Raw genomic sequence first — 26,292 nt, 5'->3', positions numbered from 1 at the left:
TTTAGTACATGATTACATATAAATATATAAATCAACCTCGTTCTCACCGGCTGTCCGTCTTATCTCTTTTTTTAATAATTTTCATTCATTCCATTCGTCAACTATAAACTACCATAAAGCATTCGATGTCAAATCTAATTTCCTGACCACATTTTTGTATCCTTATCTTATCACGAAACGTTTTTGTGTACGCAGCTCTTAATGCTGTCAACAGAGTGCTGCCCTACTTCATGAGTTCATGGCTACAATCGTCAGCGTAATTTTGTCTCTGCGAAATGGCATTCGTTATGACAAACATACTCGTTGAAGACCTGCCAAATGAGTATAGAACTACATAGTAATTAGTTACTAAAATAGACCTAAATATATTCCAGAATATTGGTCCAGCTTTGATAATCGATAGCACTTATTTCAAACCACATTGCAATTAATTAAATTAAATCCAATCAGATCAAATTAATGAATTGCACAGGATAGTCTTTTTAATTTAATAAATATTCTTTAGTATTTTACTTATCAAGCCTGTTTCTTTTAATTCTGATAGAACTGATGATCCCGTGGTGGTGGATCAATAAATTACCTGAGTATTTGCCGAGGATTGTGGCATCAAACTATCTCGTGCTCGACAGCCCACATGAATGCCACATTTGTCATAAAAAAAGAAAAAAAACGCCAATGTGCCACAAACCTTGGGATCTATGACCCCTTGTGGCTTTAGTTTAACTGGTTTACTCATTCTTCAAACCGGGACACAACAATAGTAAGTATTGTTGTTTGTTGCAAGAATATCTTATAAGTGAGACCAACTGTACGGGCTGATTCAAAGCCCTACCACCAATTAATTTTATACATGTTGTTCGTGAATAAATAAGCATTTTAATGTATCTTTATGTTTATCTGAACCATTACATCACAGACAACGTAAGCAATAAAATCTTAAATATAGGTTAGTACAGTTCAACCTTCAATAAAATAAATTCCGTTCGACGATTTCAAAGGACAAACATTCGACTCCGGCTACAAATTCACACAACTTCGAAGCTAATTTCCGTTAATAGTATATCGCTTCGATAAAGGTTTTCCTGTTTCTGTGTGGAAATCCACTAAAACCGAGGATATTTTACTACCAATAAGAAGTCGTCCGTGACTACTGTGGCAAATACGGTCGTACTAGTTACGTCGTAGTAACTAGTTAGTATATACTGGTTACGTCGTTTACACGAGTATACTATTCGACATTCACGTGTGATGAAATGGAAAATAATTATTTATTAAAAATCACACGATAAACTACAAAATGAAAAAAAATATTTTTTTTAACCAAAGAAATATATTAATATGTACGAGTTGTACAACAAGCGTGTTTTTCATTTTTTGTTTTGCATTTTTGTTTAATTAATTTAGAAAATGATTAATTACAATAATATCTAACTCAATCTATCGTAATTTTTTCAATTTTTCAGTACAGGCATATTATGTTGTCGCTGACTTTCTATAGACGTTTCAGAGATCCACAAATATCCCATATAAAGTGTATCTGTTATAATTTTGGCAGCGAGCGTTCCATAACCGACTATATGTCTGAACCTCAGTTCAGATGTATCTCAATACAAACTAAAATTATTGGAAGGTTATGTGGAATAAAAAATGTTTATTATTAGTATATACGGGATATGAATAATATATTCAATATACACAGTGCCGGATTAACCACGTAGCAAGAGAAGCAAATGTTACGGGCCCCGCGTGAAATTGGGGTCCCGCATCTTTAAGCCCGCTCATCTCTGCCTGAGCTTACAATTATTAGTTTCTTATCAAAATCATTCTGAATTGCCAGGCAATGTCATCCCTGACTCTTTGTACTTGTTAGGGAGTCAAGGGTTAGCAGGGCCTATAGTAATCTACTAGAATGGTAATTACCCACGAAAATGTAACCTATAGATGTCCAATAAACGTATTGAATATAAATACTCAATACTAAAGTATTTAACAGTTTTTTGACCATTTTATATTTAAGAACCCATAGCAGATCAAGCGCTCTTTGAAAGAATTTGCTAAGAATTTGCCCCGCGCTTGCTTAAACCGGCCCTGAATAATAAAGGTATACTAAATAAGTTGTATATGGAGTCCGCCATTACCCGCCGATAAACTGTTCCATTCCATTTTAAATGTAACGCATTTAGTACTTCGTATTAGCCTAATGCATATCCAGATAAAAAAAGAAATTATAAGATGATTCAATCTGTTATCGGCCCAAGATTTAAATCTGGAATCTCGGTACCTTTAGCTTTAAATAAGAAGTTTCTAGTTTATATCTGTACTTATAAAATAAATCAACCTTTTTCAACGTCAGTCCCTAGTCTACATTATGTTTTTATACGTGACATGCTACCTACGTCAAAACCAAAATCAACAAAATAGTATCTCCGTTTCGGACTTATTTATGAACTTACTTCGCAGCTGAAAAGGATGGAGGGTTTAATTATTAATATTATATAGTGGCGTACGTAACCAATCAAATTTGATTTAAAATAAATATTTTAAACAATTATTTTTATGGTCATGATTTCACTCAGGTCGATGTTGAGGATTTTACAATAACGCTAGTTTTCAATGGTTGACATATTATAATAAAAGTATAGAGCAATGAAATAATTAAAAAATAACTATTATATACTAGTAGGTCTCCCGCAAAATTTCGCGTTTATTCAAAAGATTTTTTTAGGTATTTCGAAACCTATCACAGGTTTTGTTTTGATTTCATTTCATTGTAACAAGTAACTCATCTACACGTTAATGTGACATAGTAAACATTAGTTTAGCTAGAGTTGAAGTTTGTTGATAACAATTCACTTTATTTTATTTACGTTTTTAATGTTTTTTTTTCTTATACAGCTGTAGAAGCGCTCTCCAGCCAGCCAGTATTTTTTTTCCGCTCTCTAAAATTAATTCTTTGTTAAATCGTATCAATTTAATAATAATAAATAAATATTGGACAACATCACATACATTACTCTGATCCCAATGTAAGTAGCTAAAGCACTTGTGTTATGGAAATCAGAAGTAACGAAGGTACCACAAACACCCAGACCCAAGATAACATAGAAAACTAATGAATTTTTTCTACATCGACTCGGCCTGGAATCGAACCCGGGACCTCGGAGTGGCGTACCCATGAAAACCGGTGTACACACTACTCGACCACGGAGGTCGTCAAAATTTAGTAAACTGCAATCAAGAATCCTCTTTATTATTATTTTTCTACGACTGGAGCTCTTTAAAATGGGACCATAACCGACTTTATATGTGCGTCCCATAACCACTGGGACAGAAATCGACTTACCTTAAATATTAATCTATCTCGCGAGATTTGAAACTGTGAACGGTGATTCAAATCACAATAAAACTCATGATAAATCGTTCATTTATAATCTATTTAAACTAAAATTATCTTCGATACATTATAATCTACCGAAAAATAATAGGTTAATTTGTATGCAAAATGTTACGATTTTCAATTTTTTATTATAATATTTTAATGGTAGGCGAAGGAGTAAACCAGCCACTTGGTGGTAAGTGGTCACCAATGCCTTGATATATTGGCGCTGTAATAAATATAAAACATTCGTTACATTACCAATGAACCACCAACCTTGGGAGCCAGGGTGTTATATCCGTAGTACTTGTAGTTGCAGTGGCTCTCTCACCTCACTCAGTTTTGTTTGGTACTCACACACACAATGGTTAGGTAGTTTAGAATCTTGCGACATAGATTATAATCTAACCATACAATTTTACGGCGTGATATAATTATGTATACAATTTATGCGAAACGAATACAAATCTCAGAAGAAATAAATCTCAATTTATCATCACCTAAGGTTATTACTGTTGAAGTTCAAAAAGAAATAATATCAACTGGTTGGTATTAACATAAGCCAGTATATGATCCCCGTCCCTTGTCATGTATATCGACCAACACATGTTTAAAACTGAGCCTAAGCCTACATCAACTATTATGGCAAAGAATTACACTGACAAATATGACGTCACTGATTTACGAACTGATAACAAATGCTAGTCTATATACTTATACTTTTTTTTTGGCTGTATTGTCACTAGCTTAGTCCTTGGTAACGATGTTTCGTAATTTAAAAAAGAGTCCAGTGAGGTATAAATATTTTTATTTAAATTACTAATCGATGTATTTTGGTTTTGGTTAGAATAACTAAAAAAAATATATTTAAATTTCGAATCTCTCAATTGTAATAAGATTTAGTAGAACAATAAAACAAATAGTAGTGTATTTTTAACGGCTACTTTTTTACACTTTTTATTTAGCCGTTTTCAGCGGCACATAAAAACTATTTTATTTCCTGTATTTATTTGAATCACTTTTCTGAGTTTTTGTTACTGAGAACGTAGACCAAAAGAAAATTGGAAAAGTTTTTAATTCAGTCACACTTTGTGCAAAAGAAATTTTTCTCAACTATATTTATTTTTAACTTATCTTATTTTAAAACGAACTGCGTCTGCTTTTTATTTTATTCGGAAAACAAAAACAAATATATTTAAATAAAGAACGATACGGCTTTTACACAGAAACAGTTTAATATGTTAAACAAAAAAAAAACATAATGAAGATATTTTTGATTTTATTATTTTCATATAAAAAATATGGATATATCATTAAGCTGTTTATAATCTGTATATCGCGTGTCAACACTGCACTGTTTGTTCAATTACAACACTCAGCTTGCAAATTAAATGTACGGTACACACACCAACAATAACATCAATGATTACACACCTAGTTATTACTCTATAATAATAAAAAAAAGATCTAAATTTTCGTGTCTTATGTCAAATTACTTTTTTGTCCCATTTGCTGTCGAAACACTTGGCTCTTGGAGTAGTGGTGCAATAAGCTTTATCAAAAGTATAACACCTCGCCTTATTGCCTCCACTGGTGACAGGAGGGCTGGTTCGTTTTTAGCCCAGAGGATCGGAATTGCGATGCAGCGGAGAAATGCTGCTAGCATTCTTGCCACCATTCCAGGCGGTCAAGATTTATACAGTAACTTTTTTTAATTCATATTTGAATAGTTAATAAATAAATATTTAAGCACTTAATGTTATCAATTCTTATGTTATTTGTCTTCTATAATAATTAAATCGAAATCTACATATACTTTACTCAAATAGGCTCTTGATACATTCTACATGTATAAATAAATTAAAGCCACCACTGCTTGAGAATGTAGATTACTCCGAGAAGAACTGGCAAGAAAGTCAGTAGTTACACTATTCCGCCAATCAGTTACATGGATTATTAAATACAATATTTGAATTAATATTTATCCAAATCAACGTAAACGTCAAACGTCAACGTCCGAAATCAACGTAGCATACGCATCCTCACATATTTCTTACCATCTACAGATATAATCCTTTATCAAGTAAATTGCTTATATATGTAATACTACTGGATTTCCGTGAGCCGGATTGGATATGCCTTGATTTATTGAGTGTACCCATTTTTTTAATAAGTATAAAAAGAACATTAGCAAGATAATGTTCTATTTGACTGTACATCTAAAATCAATAAGTTAAGTCAATCCCACAATTGAAATTATAAATACTAAGATTGGGAAAAAATATTCTCGATTTGTTTGCCGTACGTAATTAATCAAATATCGATATGATTGATGTTACCGCCTTCACTGATTATACAATGTTCGGTCTTTGTTAATATTACATTCGGTAGTCTGATCGAAAGACTTTATTCGTAATTGATTCGACCCAGACGCGTAAAGGGTTATGATCGAGGATAAAATGAATAATGGTTAATATTTATTACAGCGCCGATATATCAAGGCATTGGTGATCACTTACCATCAGGCGTCTGATTTACTCCTCCGCCTACCATTTAAACATTATAATAAAAAATTGTAAATCGTAACATACTGCATACAAATTAACCTACTATTTTTCGACAGATTATAATGTATCGAAATTAATATGAAAAAAAAAATAACAACTAATAAGATAACTATGTACCTAATATTAGTTAAGAAAATGGTATATTTAAGCATATTGGATTTTTATTGTAAGAATCAATTTAAAAAAAAAAAAACATCAATTTGAAAATTGATGTTTTTTTTTTTAAATTGATTTCATTAAATCGATTACCTCAATCGATTTTGATAATAATACTTGATCGATTAAAACCAACTCATATAAGCGCAAATAAGAAATATATATAATATAATAAAACAATATTCATATAATTGTATCGATAAATATTACGTTAGCAGCTACTAGCTTTTTCTACAAGGAATTATTTACTGGAAATAACATCACACTTAAACTTAAACTTTAATTGCAAAACATTACTACAGAGTTGTTTCAATCAGCCCGATTGTATCAAATCCAACTAAAATTATTAATTAATTGAACAACGATAACTTTATAATTGTTAAAACAACGTAACTTAATATAATTACCTTTTGAACTTCTAACTCGTCTTTGAAGTGCCAAGAAACCCATATTAATATATCAATCGTATTGATTACAACAACGTAATAATTTATCTCAATATGACGTGTTTGTTACGATGCTGGAATTATGAACTTAAGATCATTAGTCTGACATTAATGACTACAGTAACTTTTGATAGTTTCTAATTGCAATGATAAACGTTTACGTCTATCAGTTCGTAAACAATGCTAGTTTATGACAGTAAAGTGTCTTGACGATAATTCATGAGTCATCGTTCATTAAATGAGTTCATGTTGACAAACTTCGCTTAAGATTTTTTGTAGCTATTAAGCTGGAGCACATTTTAGATAGGCTTTGCTTGGTGGTAGGGCATTGAGTAAGCCCGTCTGGGTACCACCCACTCATCAGATATTCTATCGCCAAACAGCAGTAGACAGAATTGTTGTATTCCGGTTTGAATGGGGATTGTGATTGTGATGGTGAAAGAGATAGCATCTTAGTTCCGAAGGTTGGTGGCGCTTTGGTGATGCAAGGAATGTTTAATATTTCTCACAGCACCAGTGTCTATGGGTGCTGGTAACCATCAGGTGGCCCATTTGCTCGTCCGCCAATCTATATCATAAATGCTCATTGTTCAAGCCTGTCAAAGTAGTTTATCCATACATAACTTATTTTGGCGCCAAATAGTTTTCTTTTTTCTATGTACAGGCCCAAGATCTTAATTTCTACAGTTTATGTTTTCAAGAAATAGTTAATACTTCTTGCAATGCTAGTATATATCATTGATAACGGTTACCACTTGCCATTAGGTACAAAATAGAACTCTATATTTAATTAATTTTCCTACTAGATCAAATAACGAGACAAAAAATAATCATTATAGATATTTGTATTTAATTACAAACTTTATATTGAGTTCATTTAATATTTATTGTAGTAACACTAGGATAAGGTAATTGTTACTAACAAAAATGGACATATAGTCCTAAATAAATGATTTATTATTATTAAAACATATTCAGGAGGATGTTTTCCAATCTAAAAATTGACCTCCATTCATCTGATATCAGTCTAATACTAGTATTGTATTATACTTCTGAAATTGATCGTATAATATATCACTTAATACAATAAGCTTAATAAGACGATTTAGTTTGACAGGGTAATTTACAGTATTAACTGAAGCGTTATATCATTTACACGAATATGTAAATTTCCTTAACATCTCAGCAATTTAGTTGACAACTTGCTATCTTTACGGCCATTTAATCCGTCGTAAAATTGCACTTGCTTAGATTACCTAATCATTTGTACCGTGATTGGTCGTTAGATGGAACGTATCGTGACTGATAGGTTAGTGAGTACAATTTAAATTGAGAAAAACCTATTTTTTTATTGAAACCTAGTTTTAATCTATGACTTTATATACGGTAAGAGAGAGGGAGCCGAGATGGCCCAGTGGTTAGAAAGCGTGCATCTTAACCGATGACTTCCGGTTCAAACCCAGGCAGACACCACTGAATTATAAACACACAAATTAAGCACATAAAAGTGCTTAATTTGTGTTTATAATTCAACTCGTGCTCGGCGGTGAAGGAAAACATCGTAAGGAAACCTGCATGTGTCTCATTTCAACGACATTCTATCACATGTTCCACTAACCCGCATTGGAGCAGCGTGGTTGAATATGCTCCAAACCTTCTCCTCAAAGGGAGAGGAGGCTTTAGCCCAGCAATGGGAAATTTACAGGCTGCTAATGTATGTATGTATGTAATGTAATACGGTAAGTCGTAATCACTGTCCATAGATACTAGCGCTGTACATAATGCGCCACCAACCTTGGAAACCAAGATGTCATGTCCCTTGCGATTGACACACTTGGTCATTCCCCTTCCAACCAAAATGCAATATTAAATATTCTGTTTGGCGTTAGAATATGTCCTGAGTGGCGGATACCAAGACTTTGCACAAATTGAAAAGCTTTATTCGCATGAATGTTTAATGTGTTACGTCATTGATGATTGTTTTAAATAAACCCATGTCCTTTCCCAGGAGTTAAGCTATCGCCATGTTAAATTTCATCTTCGTCTGATTAGTCGTATATCATTTATTTATATTATATTCTTATTATTTTACATAACTATAATTAATTTTTATTTGTCACTTTGAACACTTTGTCATGGATCGTCACAGTCACAAAGGGTACCATTGAAAATCAACGTTGGGCTTTAATCCAACATAAAAGCTGAATGGTTCACCTTTTCACGACACATCGCGATTGCAGACATCATAAGTTAAGATTTTATTTGTTTATTTATATAAATTTGTTGCGTTTTTTTTTTATTCAGTTTTAATTTTTTAGTTCTTTTTTTGTTGTTTTCTTATAGTCATTAGTTAATGTTATATTTCCTATGGTTTTTATTGTTTTGTATTTTTATTTTTTTATTATTTATGTTTGAAATGTATGTTTGTCCTGAATAAACATTAAGAAAATGTTCTTATTCTTATTACATAGTATGTAAAAAACAAAGGCGCTTACCGCTGTCTGTCCCTATCTATGCTTACACCTTTAAAATTACACGATGGATTTTGATGCGGTAATATATTAATCCTTATCTAATTAAGTACCTTAAATACATTGTGCATTTAATATAGATCAATATGGCCCTTTACAGCATGTAATTTAAGCGGTTTGTATTGTCTAACGAATGAAAAACTGTAAATGTTGTAAGACATTCTGTAGTATATTTATTACAGCATTGCACCTGTGCGAAGCCGGGGCGGGTCGCTAGTTTATAATAAAGAGACTGACACATGTCATTTGTAATATTACTAAGGATGATAATTTAATAGTGATAGGTAATTCCGATGAATTTTCACTAAGTATAAAATATCATTATTCGAAAGAAATAATTCGCAGTGACTTTCAATACAAACTAGGACTACAATTTTTCCTACTTTAAAAAATAAAATTGAGCAGAACTTAACTTTTTTCTTTGTACAATTATTTAAAAAAAAAAGGTTTAAATAGGCCTTTTATAAAACAGTTACGTTTATAGAAGACCCTTCATAAAACTCGGCCTGTTCTGCAGTATAGTTTACTTTTTAACTAGCAGTGAGCCGAGACCACTTTTATAAATTATTATAATACATTTATTAAACACTATTGGTACTATTTTATTGATTATTTTCATTTTGTTTCAGATATTGAACACTTGAAGAGTATGACTTATAGAATGAATAATATTTCGCTTAACTACTAAACTACGAAAAAAACTACGTGGAATTGGAAGAAACAGCATGAAAAGCAAATATCTTCAAGTTAGAAGTAAAAGTCTTAAACAGTACCACATATACCATCATGATAGTACCAATAAACCCAGACGGCTTATGATGCTAAATTAAATAGACAAACAAATTATGCAGAACGAATGGACAGCGAATGAAACGTGGTACAATTACAACATCAGCGCTTCCAGCAATAACAGCCAAAATGATAATATCACATCAATGCCAGACCCAATCGAGGATAAAGTGATTCAAGCCGCTTTTTGTACAGCTTACACGATTATTTTCGTAGTTGGTATCTTCGGTAATGCCCTTGTTTGCTATGCGGTAATCAGAAACCGAGCCATGCAAACCGTCACTAATCTATTTATCACGAACCTCGCCTTGTCTGACATATTACTTTGTGTATTTGCTGTACCATTTACTCCTCTTTACACTTTCTTGGGTAGATGGGTCTTCGGCGGCTTGCTTTGCCATATTATGCCTTACGCACAAGGATGCAGCGTTTATATTTCAACTTTAACACTAACGTCTATAGCTATTGATAGATTCTTCGTGATAATATATCCATTTAAACCTAGAATGAAAATTAAGACATGTATTGGTCTCATTGTTTTCATTTGGGTATTCGCACTATCAGTAACTTTCCCTTACGGTTATTACATGGCACTTCAAGATGTTTTTTGCGCGGAAAAATGGCCCTCGGATCAGATCCGAAAGGCGTTTGGAGCAGTTACGACTATCATGCAATTTGTTTTACCGTTTATCGTTATGGCATTTTGTTACACTTGCGTTAGTATAAAATTAAACGATCGACTTAAGTCCAGACCTGGCAGTAAGAATAGTAAAAAAGAAGACGCGGAAAGAGAAAGGAAGAGACGAACAAATAGAATGCTAATAGCGATGGTCGCGATATTTGGTCTGTCGTGGCTGCCTTTGAATTTGATTAACATAAGTAGTGACTTTTACTCCTTCGCTGAAGACTGGAGATACTACATGGTGTTATTCTTCATAGCACATTTTATAGCAATGTCTTCCACTTGTTACAATCCATTCCTTTACGCGTGGTTAAATGAAAACTTCCGCAAGGAGTTCAAGCAGATACTTCCTTGTCTTGGAGCGTTCGTAACAAAAAAACCGAAGAGAAATTTCAACCAATCCGAGAGAACAGGGATGTATCGTTCAGAAAAAACCTGCAATGGAAACGATACGATCCAGGAGTCGTTGTTAACTTCCACTGTAACGAAACCTTCAGTTAGATATAAAATAGAGTTTAATGAAAAATTGAAGGTATATGAAGATGATGGTGAAAACATAAGTCCAGATGAAAAACCAGAGGACAAACCTAGTCCAAATGAAGACTGTGTTAAAATGTATATGTTTGTAAACAAGACCATGGCGACATCAGATAAGGAGCCGATTGTTTCTGCTCTTTAACTTTAAGTAAGTATACGATTGCTTTAATAGTTATATTGGGCAAACGGGTATAATGGGTATAATGGAAAAAATGGGCCACCTGATGGTAAGTGGTCACCTCCGCCCATAGACATTGGTGCTGTAAGAAATATTAATCATTCCTTATAACATCAATACGCCACCAACCTTGGAAACTAATATGTGATGTCCCTTGTGCCTGTAGTTACACTGGCCCACTCACCCTTCCAAAAACACAACGCAACTATTCTGCCTACTTCTGTTTGGCAGTAGAATATCTAATAAGTCCGTGGTACCTACCCAGACGGGATCACACAATGCCCTACCCTACCAAGAAACCCTACCAAGAAAATGTTTAGGTTTTTATAGATTATTACACATCAAAGTTAAAATTTTGATATTATTTTGAAATATGATAAAAATTGTGAACAAAAATATTGTATTTATAATATATGTATATGAATCGATTTTCATCAAATTTTCTCTGAATTAAAATTCAATTAAATTATTTTGTTTTTGCTATTTATTTATTCAATAATTTGCAATTTATTTTTTTCATAATTTCATAAATCATTTTATAGTTAACTTATTTCTATTACGTGATAAATACTCTACTAAAGTTTATTATAATGTTAAAAAATCTTAAAAAAATCCTTATTTTTGAACAATTTTAATTTTAAGTTAGCAATGCCTATTTATTGCCCTAAATAAACCTTTTCTCATATTCCTAATAGTTTTAATTATATTATAAGTTCAAACACAAACGTCAGCTAAGTTGATAAATGTAGAACAAATATACCATAAAACACAATTTATAATGGAAGATCAATTCGTAAAGTCCTGAATCCACAACACGGAGTACTGTATTGTCGTACATTTCGAGTTTTATGGTAAAAGGTGTCATTATAAGCACAATATATAGTGCCTATCCTATTCCCCCATAAACTGCCCTGAGGAGCATATATTTCATGAAGTAGAGTTTGCTTTTAAGAAGATATCAGACAATACTAGAGGACGTATTTAGTTTGTACAAACTTTTCTTATTGTGTAATAATCATTCTGCCAAAGATATATTTTCTGAGTTTTAGCATCTGTCTATTATCTTTTTAAAGGCGTTTTGCAATCTCGAATACAAAGAGGAGTAACAAGGAATGTTAATCGTTTTAATAGAAGATTTTATTTGAAGCAAAAAAAAAATAATTTTTTATATATAATCAATAGACATTTTTGTTCCTGAAATGTTAGATTTTAAAATATATCCATTTAAATAAAATTTGAGAAAACTTTTTCTTAACAAAAATATAAGTGGGAGGATGAATGAATGAGCCACTTGATGGTCACCATCCATTGGCGCTGTAAGAAATATTAACAATTCCTTACATCGAAAACGTGCCACTAACCTTGGGAACTGAGATGTTATGTACCTTGTGCCTGTAGTTACACTGTAGTTAAACTCACCCTTCAAACCGGAACACAGCAATACTAAGTATGCGATGAGTGTATGGTACCAATCAAAAAGCCCTACCACCAGTAGAATAGTAGTCAAAACACCTTTATTTTGTATGCAAGTACAATAATTTAAATCTATATACAAGTTTTGTTACCTTTAATTTCAATAAGTTACAGATTAATACTAATTTCAGAACGCAATCCACGCTATGGGTATGAAATTCATTCACAAATCTTATTTGCTGATATAATCCACTTCGTCACCTCAGGTGCTATAAACACAATATTCACGCTTTACACATAGGGTTGCCAATAATATACAAAAAATATAATTAAAAAAATAGTATCCATCACGGGATCGCCAACAGATGCCAAACATTGAAATTGATGATAAATAAATTAAAAAGTAAAACAAAAAAAACAAAACAAATTCTGTACACATAGTTACACAGAGAAGCAATGAAGTATATAGTATATTCTGCACACACACACACACACAATAGAGCGGCGTTAGAGAGACACAATAGAGTTTCATGCCGTTTGCTGTCACGGCATACAAACATTAATTAACAGACAAAAGAAACATAACTAAGATCGCCCCAAAAGCCAAAATAAGTTTGAGCATTTTTATGACGCCCCTGCCAAAACTATAACAAACTATTTGTTACATAGACGGATGTGCTTTGAGTTATTAATGATGAATTATCTAGATTATATCGCAATTAAAAAACATAACACGCTTGAATGTTTCGTCACTGAAAACATTTGCTAATATGTTCATTTATAATACCAAAACAAAATATATCAACTAGAGCATTTAATCATGTAAATAATGAAGATAAAATATCAACTAAATCTAAAGACACTCTTCGGTTGGGAAGGCTATCAATAATCATTACCGTGGACAGGTTTTTCAGATGTCTCATGTTTATTTCAAGCCTGTAGGAATACATTTAAATGCGAGCGCTTTTCATCTTTCAGGCCCTTTTAGAAGGTTATTCCCGTGAATCATACCGGATACAAGTATTTATATTTACAGCCTTTTATTCATAAAACAGTTGAGGATCAAATATGATTCAGCTCGTTTGAAATCAGGGCGAGTCTTTGTCGATAAACAGAGTAAACGAATTTTATTCACTTTACCTCCCTATAATTAATTTACTTTTTTAATTTTGCACTTATTCGTGCTTTGAATTATTAATTTGTTCCATTTTTAAAAGTCGACAACCCTAGATCGTTCCGTTTTACGTATATTATATTATCCTGTTTCTTTTTTATTAATCCTGACGTTGTATTTTTGTTTTTACTTTTCCTCTCTTAATTTTATTTGTCTTAATTTAAATGTTTGAGATTATTTATCATTTAAATGAAGTATGTTTATATAATATAATATTTAGTAAACGACTTATTTAGTTGAATTTTCTATAAAGAAATTTTATCGAGGATATTTAAATCATATTCTAGTGACAGCCACTTATTTAAAGTAGGATTAAAATATTAATGTTAATATATGTCCCAGGAAAAGGTATTAGGAAAATAATGAAAGCAAAATATAGCTAATTATTGCACACCGATACTAAATTTAAATTAACAAAAGTTGGATGAGGTGCAACAGGCGGGCTTATCGCTAAAGCAGCGATCTATTCCAGGCAACCATTGAGCAGAGGACTGATTGTAAAATAAACGTGAGAACAATTATTTTGAATTACGAATAATGCATTGCAAATATAATATAATAGTACACAATACGCACATAACTATGAATATAAATAAATAAAAACGTACACAATATTAACACCAAAGTCTTTAAAAAACTGTGGATGACAAAAGAGCACATACGACTTTTTAAGCGTGGAAGTATGTTACCGCTAAGGAAGTATCAATTAAATTCACCTTCAATTGCTACTTTCATGGTATACAAAATTGTTTAATTTTTCACAACGCGATCAAACGCAATTGGTATGCATTCGTTACGTCCGATCCGATCGGCAGTACCCGATCCGGACTGTAGAGTAGTTTCTGGATAACTAGGTATTTGGAACTGCAACAGTGGGTTCACGGAATGATAAAACAACAGTCAGATTATGATATTAGTACGTCCTATTTCGACATGTTGCTGTACTATGCAGCTATAAAAGTAATCATAAAAATTAACTTCATAACATTTTCTTTGATGCTGATGACGTCATTTATACTGAATAGCAATTTCACATGTGAATAACTCACTCCATCTCTGGATTATCAACCGCCGATCTCAAGTTTAGATCCACTTAGAAATCTCGACTAAACGTAGAATAGATTCGCTGAATACAAAATTCCGTTTAACATCAATTTAATTTAAATTCAATTTACAAATAGCATTGCTAATTAATGTATTTGATTTAAATGGAAGTTAACAAAAACTATCATATATATCATTATCAAAAATTTAAAGCAGCCATAATCGATCAACAAGTTAATAATAAAGAGGAAAGTCAAAAGTTGTCTTTTGGACACAAAATTCTATGGAGAAGAAATTAGATAAAATTATATTTAAATTTTATTATATTCGAAATACGAACTTCCTCAACAATAAGCCTCTATGCTCTCCACCGATTGGTTTCATTTTTAACACCAACATTTTTCCACCATTACCAAACCACTCAAAAATGACTCGTAAATTTTTATATGCAATAAAAATATCGATCGTCGATCGTATTGCGTTGTAAAATATGAACTCTGGTTTTTAGTAGCAAGTAAAAATAAATATTATATTTAAAACTCGGCCTCCTGAAGGTTATGATCAGTTTTAGGGTATTACGCACCTCAATTCTATTAAATTCAAGTACAAAAATGTATATTCAAGTAAGATTGTACAATTATTTTAAGCGTAAAAATATCGACAGAATTTGTAAAGTTTCTATGGGAGAGCGGAGAAGAAGTCTCTAGTTACTCTTTTGAACTTATTTCAGTATATGACTTCATAGTAGGTATAAAATCTCTATGCGATGCGGCTTCGGCTGCTGAAATTAAAACATATATGTATGTATATTACTAGAATTGCAGAGCAATAATAAACATCACATTTTTAGAAAGTATAATTATTATTTTGGTGTTAAAAAAAAAAACACACTCACACGTTGAACGAACCTATTGGATGAAATTAAAGAAACGGATCAGCGTCCTCAAAATTAAAATTAGCATGGTGGATATTAGCCAAATTTACAAACATGTTCAAAGTTCTACTTAGTCCATCTGCAATAGGTATATATTTCAATTGCTACTTAGAATATCTATTTCAGTGTAATGTTCAATTATAACTAATTTATCTAATTGCGTATATAGATTTTCCTTTCAAAAGAACCGTTCATTATGTTAGTGATCTATTTTCGATTTATCGAATCGAATACTCACCATGTATTGGGATAGGTGTTAGTCGACGTGATAACCACGCGCATGCGTATTAATGATGAGAACGGTAGTATTCACTAACTAATAATATTTCAATTTTATTTTCAGGTATTGCCATGGAAGCGAATTAAGAACACGAAGCCATTAAATGCGTCTAATCATCACCAGCTTTAAGCTATAAGTAATGTAAAATATAAACGTAGTTTCATATTAAATAAATATTAATATATAACAATTAAAATTAATGTAACAATGTAAGGATAGTTAATCATGTCATTCGATGTTCACCCTTAAATGTATTTAGTACTAGGTCGAAAATTGTATATTTCTGTAAATAAAATATATAAAAAAGCATTTACGTCAATTATGTTCTGAGGAACTGTGAGCCCATTGGCGGATTTGCTTTTTGTTTAGAATTTAACGTTAGTGTAAATTATTTTTTTAAATATTCTCAAAGGATTGTTTAGAATTATCATAAGATGCCTTGTAATTAACTAATGTGTCAATGATGGATGAAACTTGTGCAATTCGCTGTCATTATATTAATAAAGTGTACCAAAGATTACTATGACATTTTATTATCGACCAATCAACATCCAAAATTAAATGGAGATAATACAAATCAACCAATCAGATTTAACAATTTAATATATTAATTATAAAACTAAAATTATTTTTCCAATTGAATTTCTACCAATCAAAACAGACCGCTACGATTTTAATGCCTACTACTAAAGCCATATTTGAATTTTAACCAATCAAAAAATAATAAGTGATATAATAGAAGGTTTTAAACCAAAATAAAGATATAAAAATACAGGAAATTCTTTCAACGAATATGTTAAGCCACAATATTCATAAATATATTTAAAAGCAATCTATAAGACTAGTTCTCTTATTGCAAATAAATTTTCGACGGTACAATTCCGAGGCCAATCCACAAAATATTTTAGGATGACGCCACGACTATTGAAAATGCAATTTGTATGAAAAATAAAAATCGACTGCAGCTGCTATAGCGAGAGCAAACGCGTAGATTAAAATTGAAAAAATCTAATCTTTGCAAAAACAGTTGACTTTTTAATAACTTTAAAATAATATTTTTCAAAAATATTGAATTATACTTAAATGAAACATACGTTTTTCCCTTTTTTAAGATTTTAAATTAACATTGTTATTTTATTGCTACAAGTATTTAAAACGGGATACTTACCATGTTTTTTATTTCTCGATGTTTGGTGGGACTCGTTCTCGTGAACAAGACATTCGTAGATAATGTCGAAACATTGAGCTCGACCAAATAAAAATAAAAAACATGGTAAAGATCCCCTATTTTTAACATAAAATAAATTTTATTTTATTTTACTTTTTCAAGATAAAAACTTACATAAAAAAAGGAAATAGTTAAATAAATAAAAAAACACCCTTTTTCCAGTTACACTCGCTACTCATTATGAATATCAAAAGCTTTTTTACGGATGGTGAGGCCAGTGTAATTATAGACACAAAGGACTTATGTCATACATCCAATGGTTGGTCGCGCGTTAATGGCATAACAGTGATTTATATTTCTCCTCAACAAGTTATGATTAGTAAAAAATATTTTTATAAGCAATAGTAAATCAAACAAAAATATAAAATCAATTAATCTGTCTGAAGTCGATGACAGCGCGTGAAAGATAAATTACTCGTATTTTGCAGAGCCGATATGGTCCAGTGGTTAGAACGCGTGCTTCTTAACCGATGAGTACGGGTTCAAACCCAGGCAAGCACCACTGAATTTTCATGTACTTAATTTGCGTTTATAATTTATCTCGTGCTTGGCGGTGAAGGAAAACATCGTGAGGAAACCTGCATGTGTCTAATTTCAACGAAATTCTGCCACATTTGTATCTACCACCCCGCATTGGAGCAGCGTGGTGGAATATGCTCCAAACCTTCTCCTCAAAGGGAGAAGAGGCCTTTAGCCCAGCAGTGGGAAATTTACAGGCTGCTAATGTATTGTCTAATGACAAAAAAGCTGTGAACCTTGTAAGACACTCTGTAGTACATTTAGTGTCAGCATTGCACCCGTGCGAAGCCGGGGCCGTCACTAGTAAACTGTAAATTGTGAAAATGTAACTCAAAACCCGTTTGAATAAGATTAATTTAATAATAATACAGACGTAAGTTTCGAATAAATTTCTATACCATTGGTCTATAACCGAATAACCGGTGCTCGAAATTCAAAATTTGGTGGAAATATCTAAGATCAGGACCGAATGGTTACCAAACAGCTTCATGGCCGGTTCCGAGAAGAATCAAATTTCCGATCCGGTTGTAGCTTTACTTTTAATACACTTCTGTATATTGACGATACAAACCTTGAATTAATAATATTTTAAATTGTTTTGATAAAAAAACAAGTAACGGAGATTGAAAACTTAAAAATATAAATAAACTAACTTACTAAAATTTTAAATACGAAGGGTTTTTGTTACTCAATTACATAAAGGCAATACAGGCAGTCCTCGTACTAACGGCATGTTAGGTTCTCGAAATGCGCGACCTAAATCGAAACGACGTAAGTCGAGACATATTAGATTCTTCGTTTTTTTTCTTCTTAGTATGACATTGACCTCGCGACAAGAGAATTCTCGTATGCCGGAAATCGAAACGATTGACGTACGCTTGAGGAATATGGTCAAAACATTGTTCGGCGTAACTTGAAACGACGGAAGTCGAGGACTGTATGTACTAAATAATAACCAATAATCTGGATTAGGATACAGGTAATGTTCTGTCTCAGAAAAATGTATCTAGAACATTCACCTCCCCATTCTCTCCCTTTAACGCAAAGTTTTTTACAGAGTTTGCTCCTTGTTTTAATTATAATATACCATTGTTCCCAAGTACGCTGCATGTAGCAAGCTAATTAAGGCGAACCAAGGTTTTTTTAATAACCGAGATGTTGATCATTGTTTACACAAATAACATTAAGCATTATATTTAATTAGAAAATAAGACAATATTCTATTCTGATTTTTTAATTACCAATATTTTACGCACAAGCGTATGAAAATGGCGCTGTAAGAAATATTAACCATTTTTTAGATCACGCCACCAGCCTTGGGAACTAAGATGTTATGTCCCTTGTGGCTGTAGTTACACTGGCTCATTCACTCTTCTAACCGGAACACAACAATACGTAGTGCTGGTCTTTGGTGGTAGAATATCTGATGAGTGGGTGGTACCTATCTAGACGAGATTGCATAAAGCCCTACCACCAAGTATATTAGTGTAACTGTGTATGATTATGATGTTAATAAATATAAATATCAATGAGTTACTGTTACATCATCGAGTTACAGCTAGTGATGAACATCCACCTAAATAAATTCGTTAAAAATATAAACAATTGGGCCGACATGTAGGCTGCCTATAAAGCCCCCTTAAAAAAACTAGAATAAAAAAAAATATATAAAATTCGTTTTACGTGTCTCACGAATATTTAAAGAGTAATTCTTTTAAAAATCGAAGGTCCTGGAAATTCCAGTGAAGAAAGTTAAGTCAACATCCTTCTTAAAATTTTAAGCTAAAATCCTTTAATTGAACTTAATCTTAAAATTATCAAAATACTTATTCCTCGTAAAAAACCTTACTAATCTTAAAAAATACAATCCTTATCGCTAACTTTATTTCATCTCCTTTATTTAAAACTTCGAACTTTTGAACTTTCTTTTTTTTTAAAGTCATTAAGCTTATCAGTTCGTCGCTTTCATTGCCTCGTTAATTCAGTACGTAGTTTATAGGGCTGCAAATCCGAGGGCTCTGTGGTCGAATCCCGAGTGGAACTGATAAGACTTTTAGGAGTACACATTCCCGTGCTTCAGGATGTAGATGAGACTAATGATGTTCCGGCCATATCGAATTGCTATCACATTTATAATCTGTTTAAAGTATGCGGGAAGCACTTATGCACTTCAAAGTTTGGGATTTTTTAACTAAAATCGGTCACGAGGACCTAACGAGTCAATTTTTTAACATTATTATAGATAATTTTAAAATCGGCGTTTCGGTGTATTAGCTTAATTGTAAGAACTGTAAACTGTAAACTGTAGTTTCAATATGTTCCGCTTTGCAAATAACGTTAATGTGTGTCTATTACATCACTGTTCACTGTTCATCAAAAGTCAATTTTATTTTTTTATTACAAGATATCATTCGAATACGTTTCGCGAGGTTCGTGATTTTCAATTTCATTTATCTATTTTGTACCTAAGTAAGAATTCAGCTGGGGAAGTGACTTTAGATTGAATATCAAATTTCAATAAACTCTAGTAATAAAGTAAGAATCTCTTAGTATCCCACTGCTGGGTTAATGCATCCTCTCTCACTAAAGAGAAGGTTTGGAGTGTGTTCCACCAATGATTTGTGTTTAGCATGTCAATTTTAAATATACGACGCGTCTTAATGTGCTTAATTTGAGTTCATAATTGATATCGTGCTTAGCAGCGACAATATCGTAAGAAAATCTGCAAATGATGTTAAATAAAATTCAGCCACATATTTGGCCACCAACTCTCGACCGCATATGATGAACCTCGAGAAGACAAATTAATATTTGCTTAGCAGTGGGATATTTTGAGGCGGTTTTCCGTTCATATACATCGTATTCGGAATTTTCCCACGATTTCCCACGATTACCTCTATAGCAAAAATATAAAGGGGTAAAATTTGTTTGTCTAATTCTAAAATAAAAAAGCACTTACAGATAACTACATAATTCCTGAACGCAAAAATTGATAGGGTACAATTGTTTTATCATGTTACAGTTACTAACTTCACTAAAAATATTGGCATCCGATTTATTTACTAAAAATAAATTCTAAATAATATTCCTTTCACCATCCAACTAAGTCTGAAACTGGATGTAAGTACGATAATTAATCCAGCGGTTAAGTTCGAAAACTGAATTCTCTGATATCACATAAGTTCAATCAGCTATAGAAGTCTGCACTTTCTCCATGAAAGGAGACTGAAGACGTCTAGTGGGCTGTAACTTTTTTTCCTTTTCAATAAGTTAATATAACTTGGATTGGATTTTCTTTGCTGTTAATTAAGAAACAATGTAATACCTAACAAACTAGCTTTGTACATTGATTGAATCAAAATTGGATGAACACGAAGTTCCTCTGGTGGACATATTGAAAGCTAAGTATGTACATACATTTTCTTGAATAGTAATTCCTTTGAATTAAAGCAATCTTTTTTACTATTTAAAGAGCCTTACGTAAGTGTTCATATTATTATGTTTGTAGTTATTTTTTGCAGTTTTTGTTTGTAGTTAGTGGAAGAATACTCAATAAGAAAATGTTCTGCTTTCCTGAATTATACCAAGGATTTCTTAATAAATAACAAAAATTGGAATATTAATTGAAAATAAATTATATTTTCTCCTATATTGTTGAAATCACAAAAGTAAAATGATATCGTTTTATAAAATATATTCCCCCTAACAAATACTATGTGTTGTATTTATATAAAGTAATTTGTAAACCTATAAACCATATATAATATCATAAAAAATTAATAAAAAAAAGCGGTGCGATGCAATTGCGATCACCGCTACATCTGTTATAAGAGAGGAAGATATATACACGTCGTTGTAGGTATTACGTATTAAAAAGTAGCCTATATCCTTCCTGGAGTTTCAAACTTGGTTCATACTAAATTTCATCTCACACAGTTCAGTGGTTTGACTATGAAAGGGCAGACTGAGTTAAGTCAAGATATTACATTTAGATGATATAATGGAAATTGCATCTTTATTTTTTTAACAACGTCTTCACTGCATGTTTATTAAATAGTAATGAAAATTTATTAAATATATTGTGGATAGCTAAGCTTCCAAATAGCTAGCTAGTATTAAACAAAATGGAGATTTATCATTTTAAGGTGTTTAGAACTTTGAAGGGAAAAGTCAAATATAATTTAACAAATATACTAAATACTATAAAATAAATACGTCTCTAAATATATATAACAAATTGATTCAGTTACCTCAAAAAAATTGTAGCACACGCTACGAAAATGAAAGAAGAAAACTATTTTTTTTACAATAACATAAACGCAACTCTGAAAAAATTCTAAGCCCAATATTACGACTCATATAAATAGCTAAACGATTTTGGTTTCTAGACCCACCGACTACGTTCTGAGCCGAGGTGCGATCTCATAGAGACACCCTCAGGACGAACGTCACTCTCGAGCCCAAAAGGGTTCACTCTAAGGCAGAGTCTTAACACTCGCCCCAACGTTCGGTGACGCTGTAAAGGCCAGTAGGGCCAAGAGCAATACTCAACCATGATACAAAAAAAAAAAAAAGGTTTCTAGACTATTTTTATCGCCCATCGCGTTGCCGGACACTCGTCCGCTTCGCGCGACAACATTCGCTATTCGCGCCGCCGTTCTCCGCTTACCGTGACATGCTTAGTACATTTCAACACATTTATTTCAGTCGAAAGATGCGTCGCTGTTCGCAGCGCACGAATATTCGTCACGGCAATTTTCCCATGACCTGGCTGTTATAATTCGACAAGACAAGTATAAACTGAATATTGACTTAAAGTAAATAAAGTAAAACGAAACACTTACCTACATATACGTATTTAGCATTAGCATTTTTTTTTTAGCATTAGCAGCCTGTAAATTTTCCCACTGCTGGGCTAAAGGCCTCCTCTCCCTTTGAGAAGAAGGTTTGGAGCATATTCCACCACGCTGCTCCAATGCGGGTTGGCGGAATACACATGTGGCAGAATCTCGTTGAAATTAGATACATGCAGGTGTCCTCACGATGTTTTCCTTCACCGCCGAGCACGAGATGAATTATAAACACAAATTAAGCACATGAAAATTCAGTGGTGCCTGCCTGGGTTTGAACCGAAATCATCGGTTAAGATGCACGCGTTCTAACCACTGGGCCATCTCGGCTATACTGGGCCATCTCGGCTATACGTAAGAGTAAATAAAAATAATACATAATATGTGATGATATTAATGAGTTATTACTCACAATTACGTGATGTATTAAAAAAAAACAACAACAATTTATTTTTATTAAATTATTTTATTGCAGATATAATTATATCTAAATTTATTAATTCGAACTGTCCCGTTGGTGGTTTTGGAGCCATTAATCTGTTCAAAGTTACTTACTTTAAGTTTATTAGTCAGCAACTGCTTGCTTTAAAGACATTGAATACCAAAGTTTGAATGAATAGTTACAAACTAGGTACATTACAATAGATTCACGTATATGTGAATCTATTCTAGTTGTAATAGAATTCTATACGAAAAGGGAAGAGGGAGATATTCTGTCTGCTTTCTGATTATCCAAGAGAATTTCAAAAAACGTCTCAATGGAAAAAACGTAAGTCCCGTTTATGTCACGTATAGAAACGACTTTACGGTTCGTTACATATCGTATAAAGTATATCGATAAAATCAATTTATACTTACACGGGTAATAATAATATACTTAGAGTTTTTGTATAAACGGTTTGAGTAATTCTAATTGATATAATTAGTAGGGACGTGGATTACTTATACAAATATGATAATATAAATTTTTAATAGAGTAAATTCGAAGAGGTTAAGAGAGTCGAAGTTCTATTAAAGAAAATGAATGAGATATTATTCCATAATAAGTTTCAATAACTTTAGACATTAGTTGTTCATTCCTACGAATAATTACGTATTGTTGTATAAAAAATTTTGATAAGTTAATAACATTTCTGATTCAATTTTAGTAACAACCTAACCTATAATCCAATTTTCAAAAAGAATTTAATAAAAGCATATATTTTCATCTCAATAGATTTTGTATTGAGGAAGATACTTTATTGTATATGTGTATGTACATATGGATGTGTGCGTGTGAGCATATTATGTATATCTGTGGTAATGTAATATTTTACTATCATTGTCAATATCATCAATACCTAACAATATTTACTATTGATAAATTATAACTATGCTTAGTAAAATGTTGTGGATTAAACTTTGGTTTAGATATAAATAGTACTTGCTGTCTTTTTTAATATTAGTTAAAACTTAGTCATCTAGAGAATCCTTAAAAATTATCAAGCTATACATACATTTCTGAATAATATTTTTAGTAGAAAGTAGAACCTTGGGAATGAAACGATCGCCTCCTGGCTGTTTCTACTCATATACAATTATGTATATAATTGATTTGACATAAAAAAAAGACCCGCTGAGTTTCTTTCGCCGGTTTTTCTCAGGTCAGGTTTTCTTTTTCCGAACCGGTGGTAGTGTTTAATTTGACCATCAATAAGAAAGTGTAATACTTCTATATTGAATAAAGGAATTTGAGTTTGAGTTTGAGTAGTATGTCGAATATAAAAACCTATTTAAATTACACTGCAGTCACTGAATACTGTGTTTATATAAACTTGTTAGCAATTAAACTTTAACAAACGTTTAATTCAAGTCTACTGACGTCTCGCTCAAGTGTAATGAACAACTCTCTTTGTTCTTAATTCGATTCCTTAACGAGAATTTCTCGTCTTGTTACCGAAGAATTTATACAAATTATAGAAAATTGTTACGCAAGAAGTGTAGCCTGAAAGAATTTCAGGCTCACTCTCAATCACCAAAATTTATTCCTTGAAGGACTCCCAGCGATGGAACATTTACTGTTACATATTATTTGATATAATACTTCTTCGTCAAAATTCTAAATTTCACCCGCACCACTTAGATGTCCGTAAATCCACAACAACGCGGTTTTTAAGGCATTTTCTGCCTCGCACAACCTCTCTGTGGAACCAGCTTTCGCCGGCGGTTTTTCCGAACCGTTACGACTTGGGAACCTTCAAGAATAGAGCGTACTCTTTCCTGAAAGGCCGGCAACGCACCTGCAAGCCCCCCGGTGTTGCAGATGTCCATGGGCGGTGGTAGTCACTTTCCATCAGATGAGCCTCCTGCTCGTTCGCCACCTGTCATAAAAAAAAAATACACTTAATTAAGCCTAAAGAGTCATTATTCGGTTACCCTTCATCCAATTTGGGTATTGAGTCAATTGATTTCCACCATATGGTTCTCCAAATCAAAATATACTTTATTCAAGTAGGCTCGTGAAAGCACTTTTGAATCGTCATTTTAGTTGATGAAATTGAATTAAAGCTAACACCAATTCGGAATGTAAATTGAACGAAGAAGAACTGGTAAGAGACTCAGTAGCACTCATTTTCGGCAATCAGTTACATAAATTTTATTGAATTATTACTCATTCTATATGGAAATCAACACTCCATACTTCCTTTCTCAAGTAAAATTCTTGATCGAGTAAAACGCCTTAATAATCAAAGCTTTTTTGACACGGTATATATAGGCAGTCCAATTTTAGGGTTCCGTAACCAAATGGCAAAAAACGGAACCCTTATAGATTTGTCATGTCTGTGTCTGTCCGTCCGTATTTCATAGCCAATTTTTTCCGAAACTATAAGAACTATACAGTTGAAACTTAGTAAGTAGATGTATGTTCACAGAATAAGGCATTAAGATTTTCACACAAAAATAGAAAAAAAAACCAATGAATTTTTGGGTTTCCCAAACTTATTTATTCATATGACACGCATGGATTAAGATAAAATAGATTGATAAATTCCATGGCGATGGCGCCTGGCACGGCAATTGTATCACTAAATGGATTGAAAACGCGTAAAGGATTCATCCTTTAAAACATTGGTTCAAATAGAATTGAACGTAAACCTAAAAAATCACGTGAAATCCGACGTGTAAAAAGAGGAAACGGTAAAAAGATATATATTTTTTTCCATTGATTGAACGTAACTCTACGAACTAAATTCGAACCTAAAATTTAAACGATTCGATCTGGAACATGGTTCCACATTTGTTCAAAAGTAAGGATAAATTGTGTACCTATTTACAAAAAATCGTAAAATGAAGAGATTTGTTTTATAACTTTTTTATATTGACAACGGGAACGCATAATATTTGCCAGTCTGCCTTTACGTGATAAGCTCGGCTTACAGTGGTTTTTTTTATGATTTAGGTAGACGGACGTGCAACTGGGCCACCTGATGTTAAGTGGTCACCACGCCCATAGACAATGGCGCTGTAAGAAATATTAACTATTTCTTACATCGCCAATGCGCTACCAACCTTGAGAACTACGATGTTATGTCCCTCGTGCCAGTAATT

General features: G+C 32.4%; 1 protein-coding gene across 1 annotated transcript in view; it reads left to right on the top strand.

The window, feature by feature from the left end:
* Positions 1-16,627, top strand: part of LOC125069451 (prolactin-releasing peptide receptor-like) — a 74,458-nt gene extending 57,831 nt beyond the window's left edge. Inside the window, exons 2-3 of the mRNA XM_047678951.1 lie at positions 9,706-11,232; positions 16,171-16,627. Coding sequence (XP_047534907.1) covers positions 9,922-11,226 — 1,305 coding nt within the window. The 5' untranslated portion in view covers positions 9,706-9,921 and the 3' untranslated portion in view covers positions 11,227-11,232; positions 16,171-16,627. The remainder of the gene's footprint in view (positions 1-9,705; positions 11,233-16,170) is intronic.
* Positions 16,628-26,292: the final 9,665 nt, after the last annotated feature.

Source organism: Vanessa atalanta, chromosome 15 (genome assembly GCF_905147765.1).
Source record: "Vanessa atalanta chromosome 15, ilVanAtal1.2, whole genome shotgun sequence".
Taxonomy (NCBI): domain Eukaryota; kingdom Metazoa; phylum Arthropoda; class Insecta; order Lepidoptera; family Nymphalidae; genus Vanessa; species Vanessa atalanta.
This window is presented reverse-complemented; position numbering and strand designations above follow the sequence as displayed.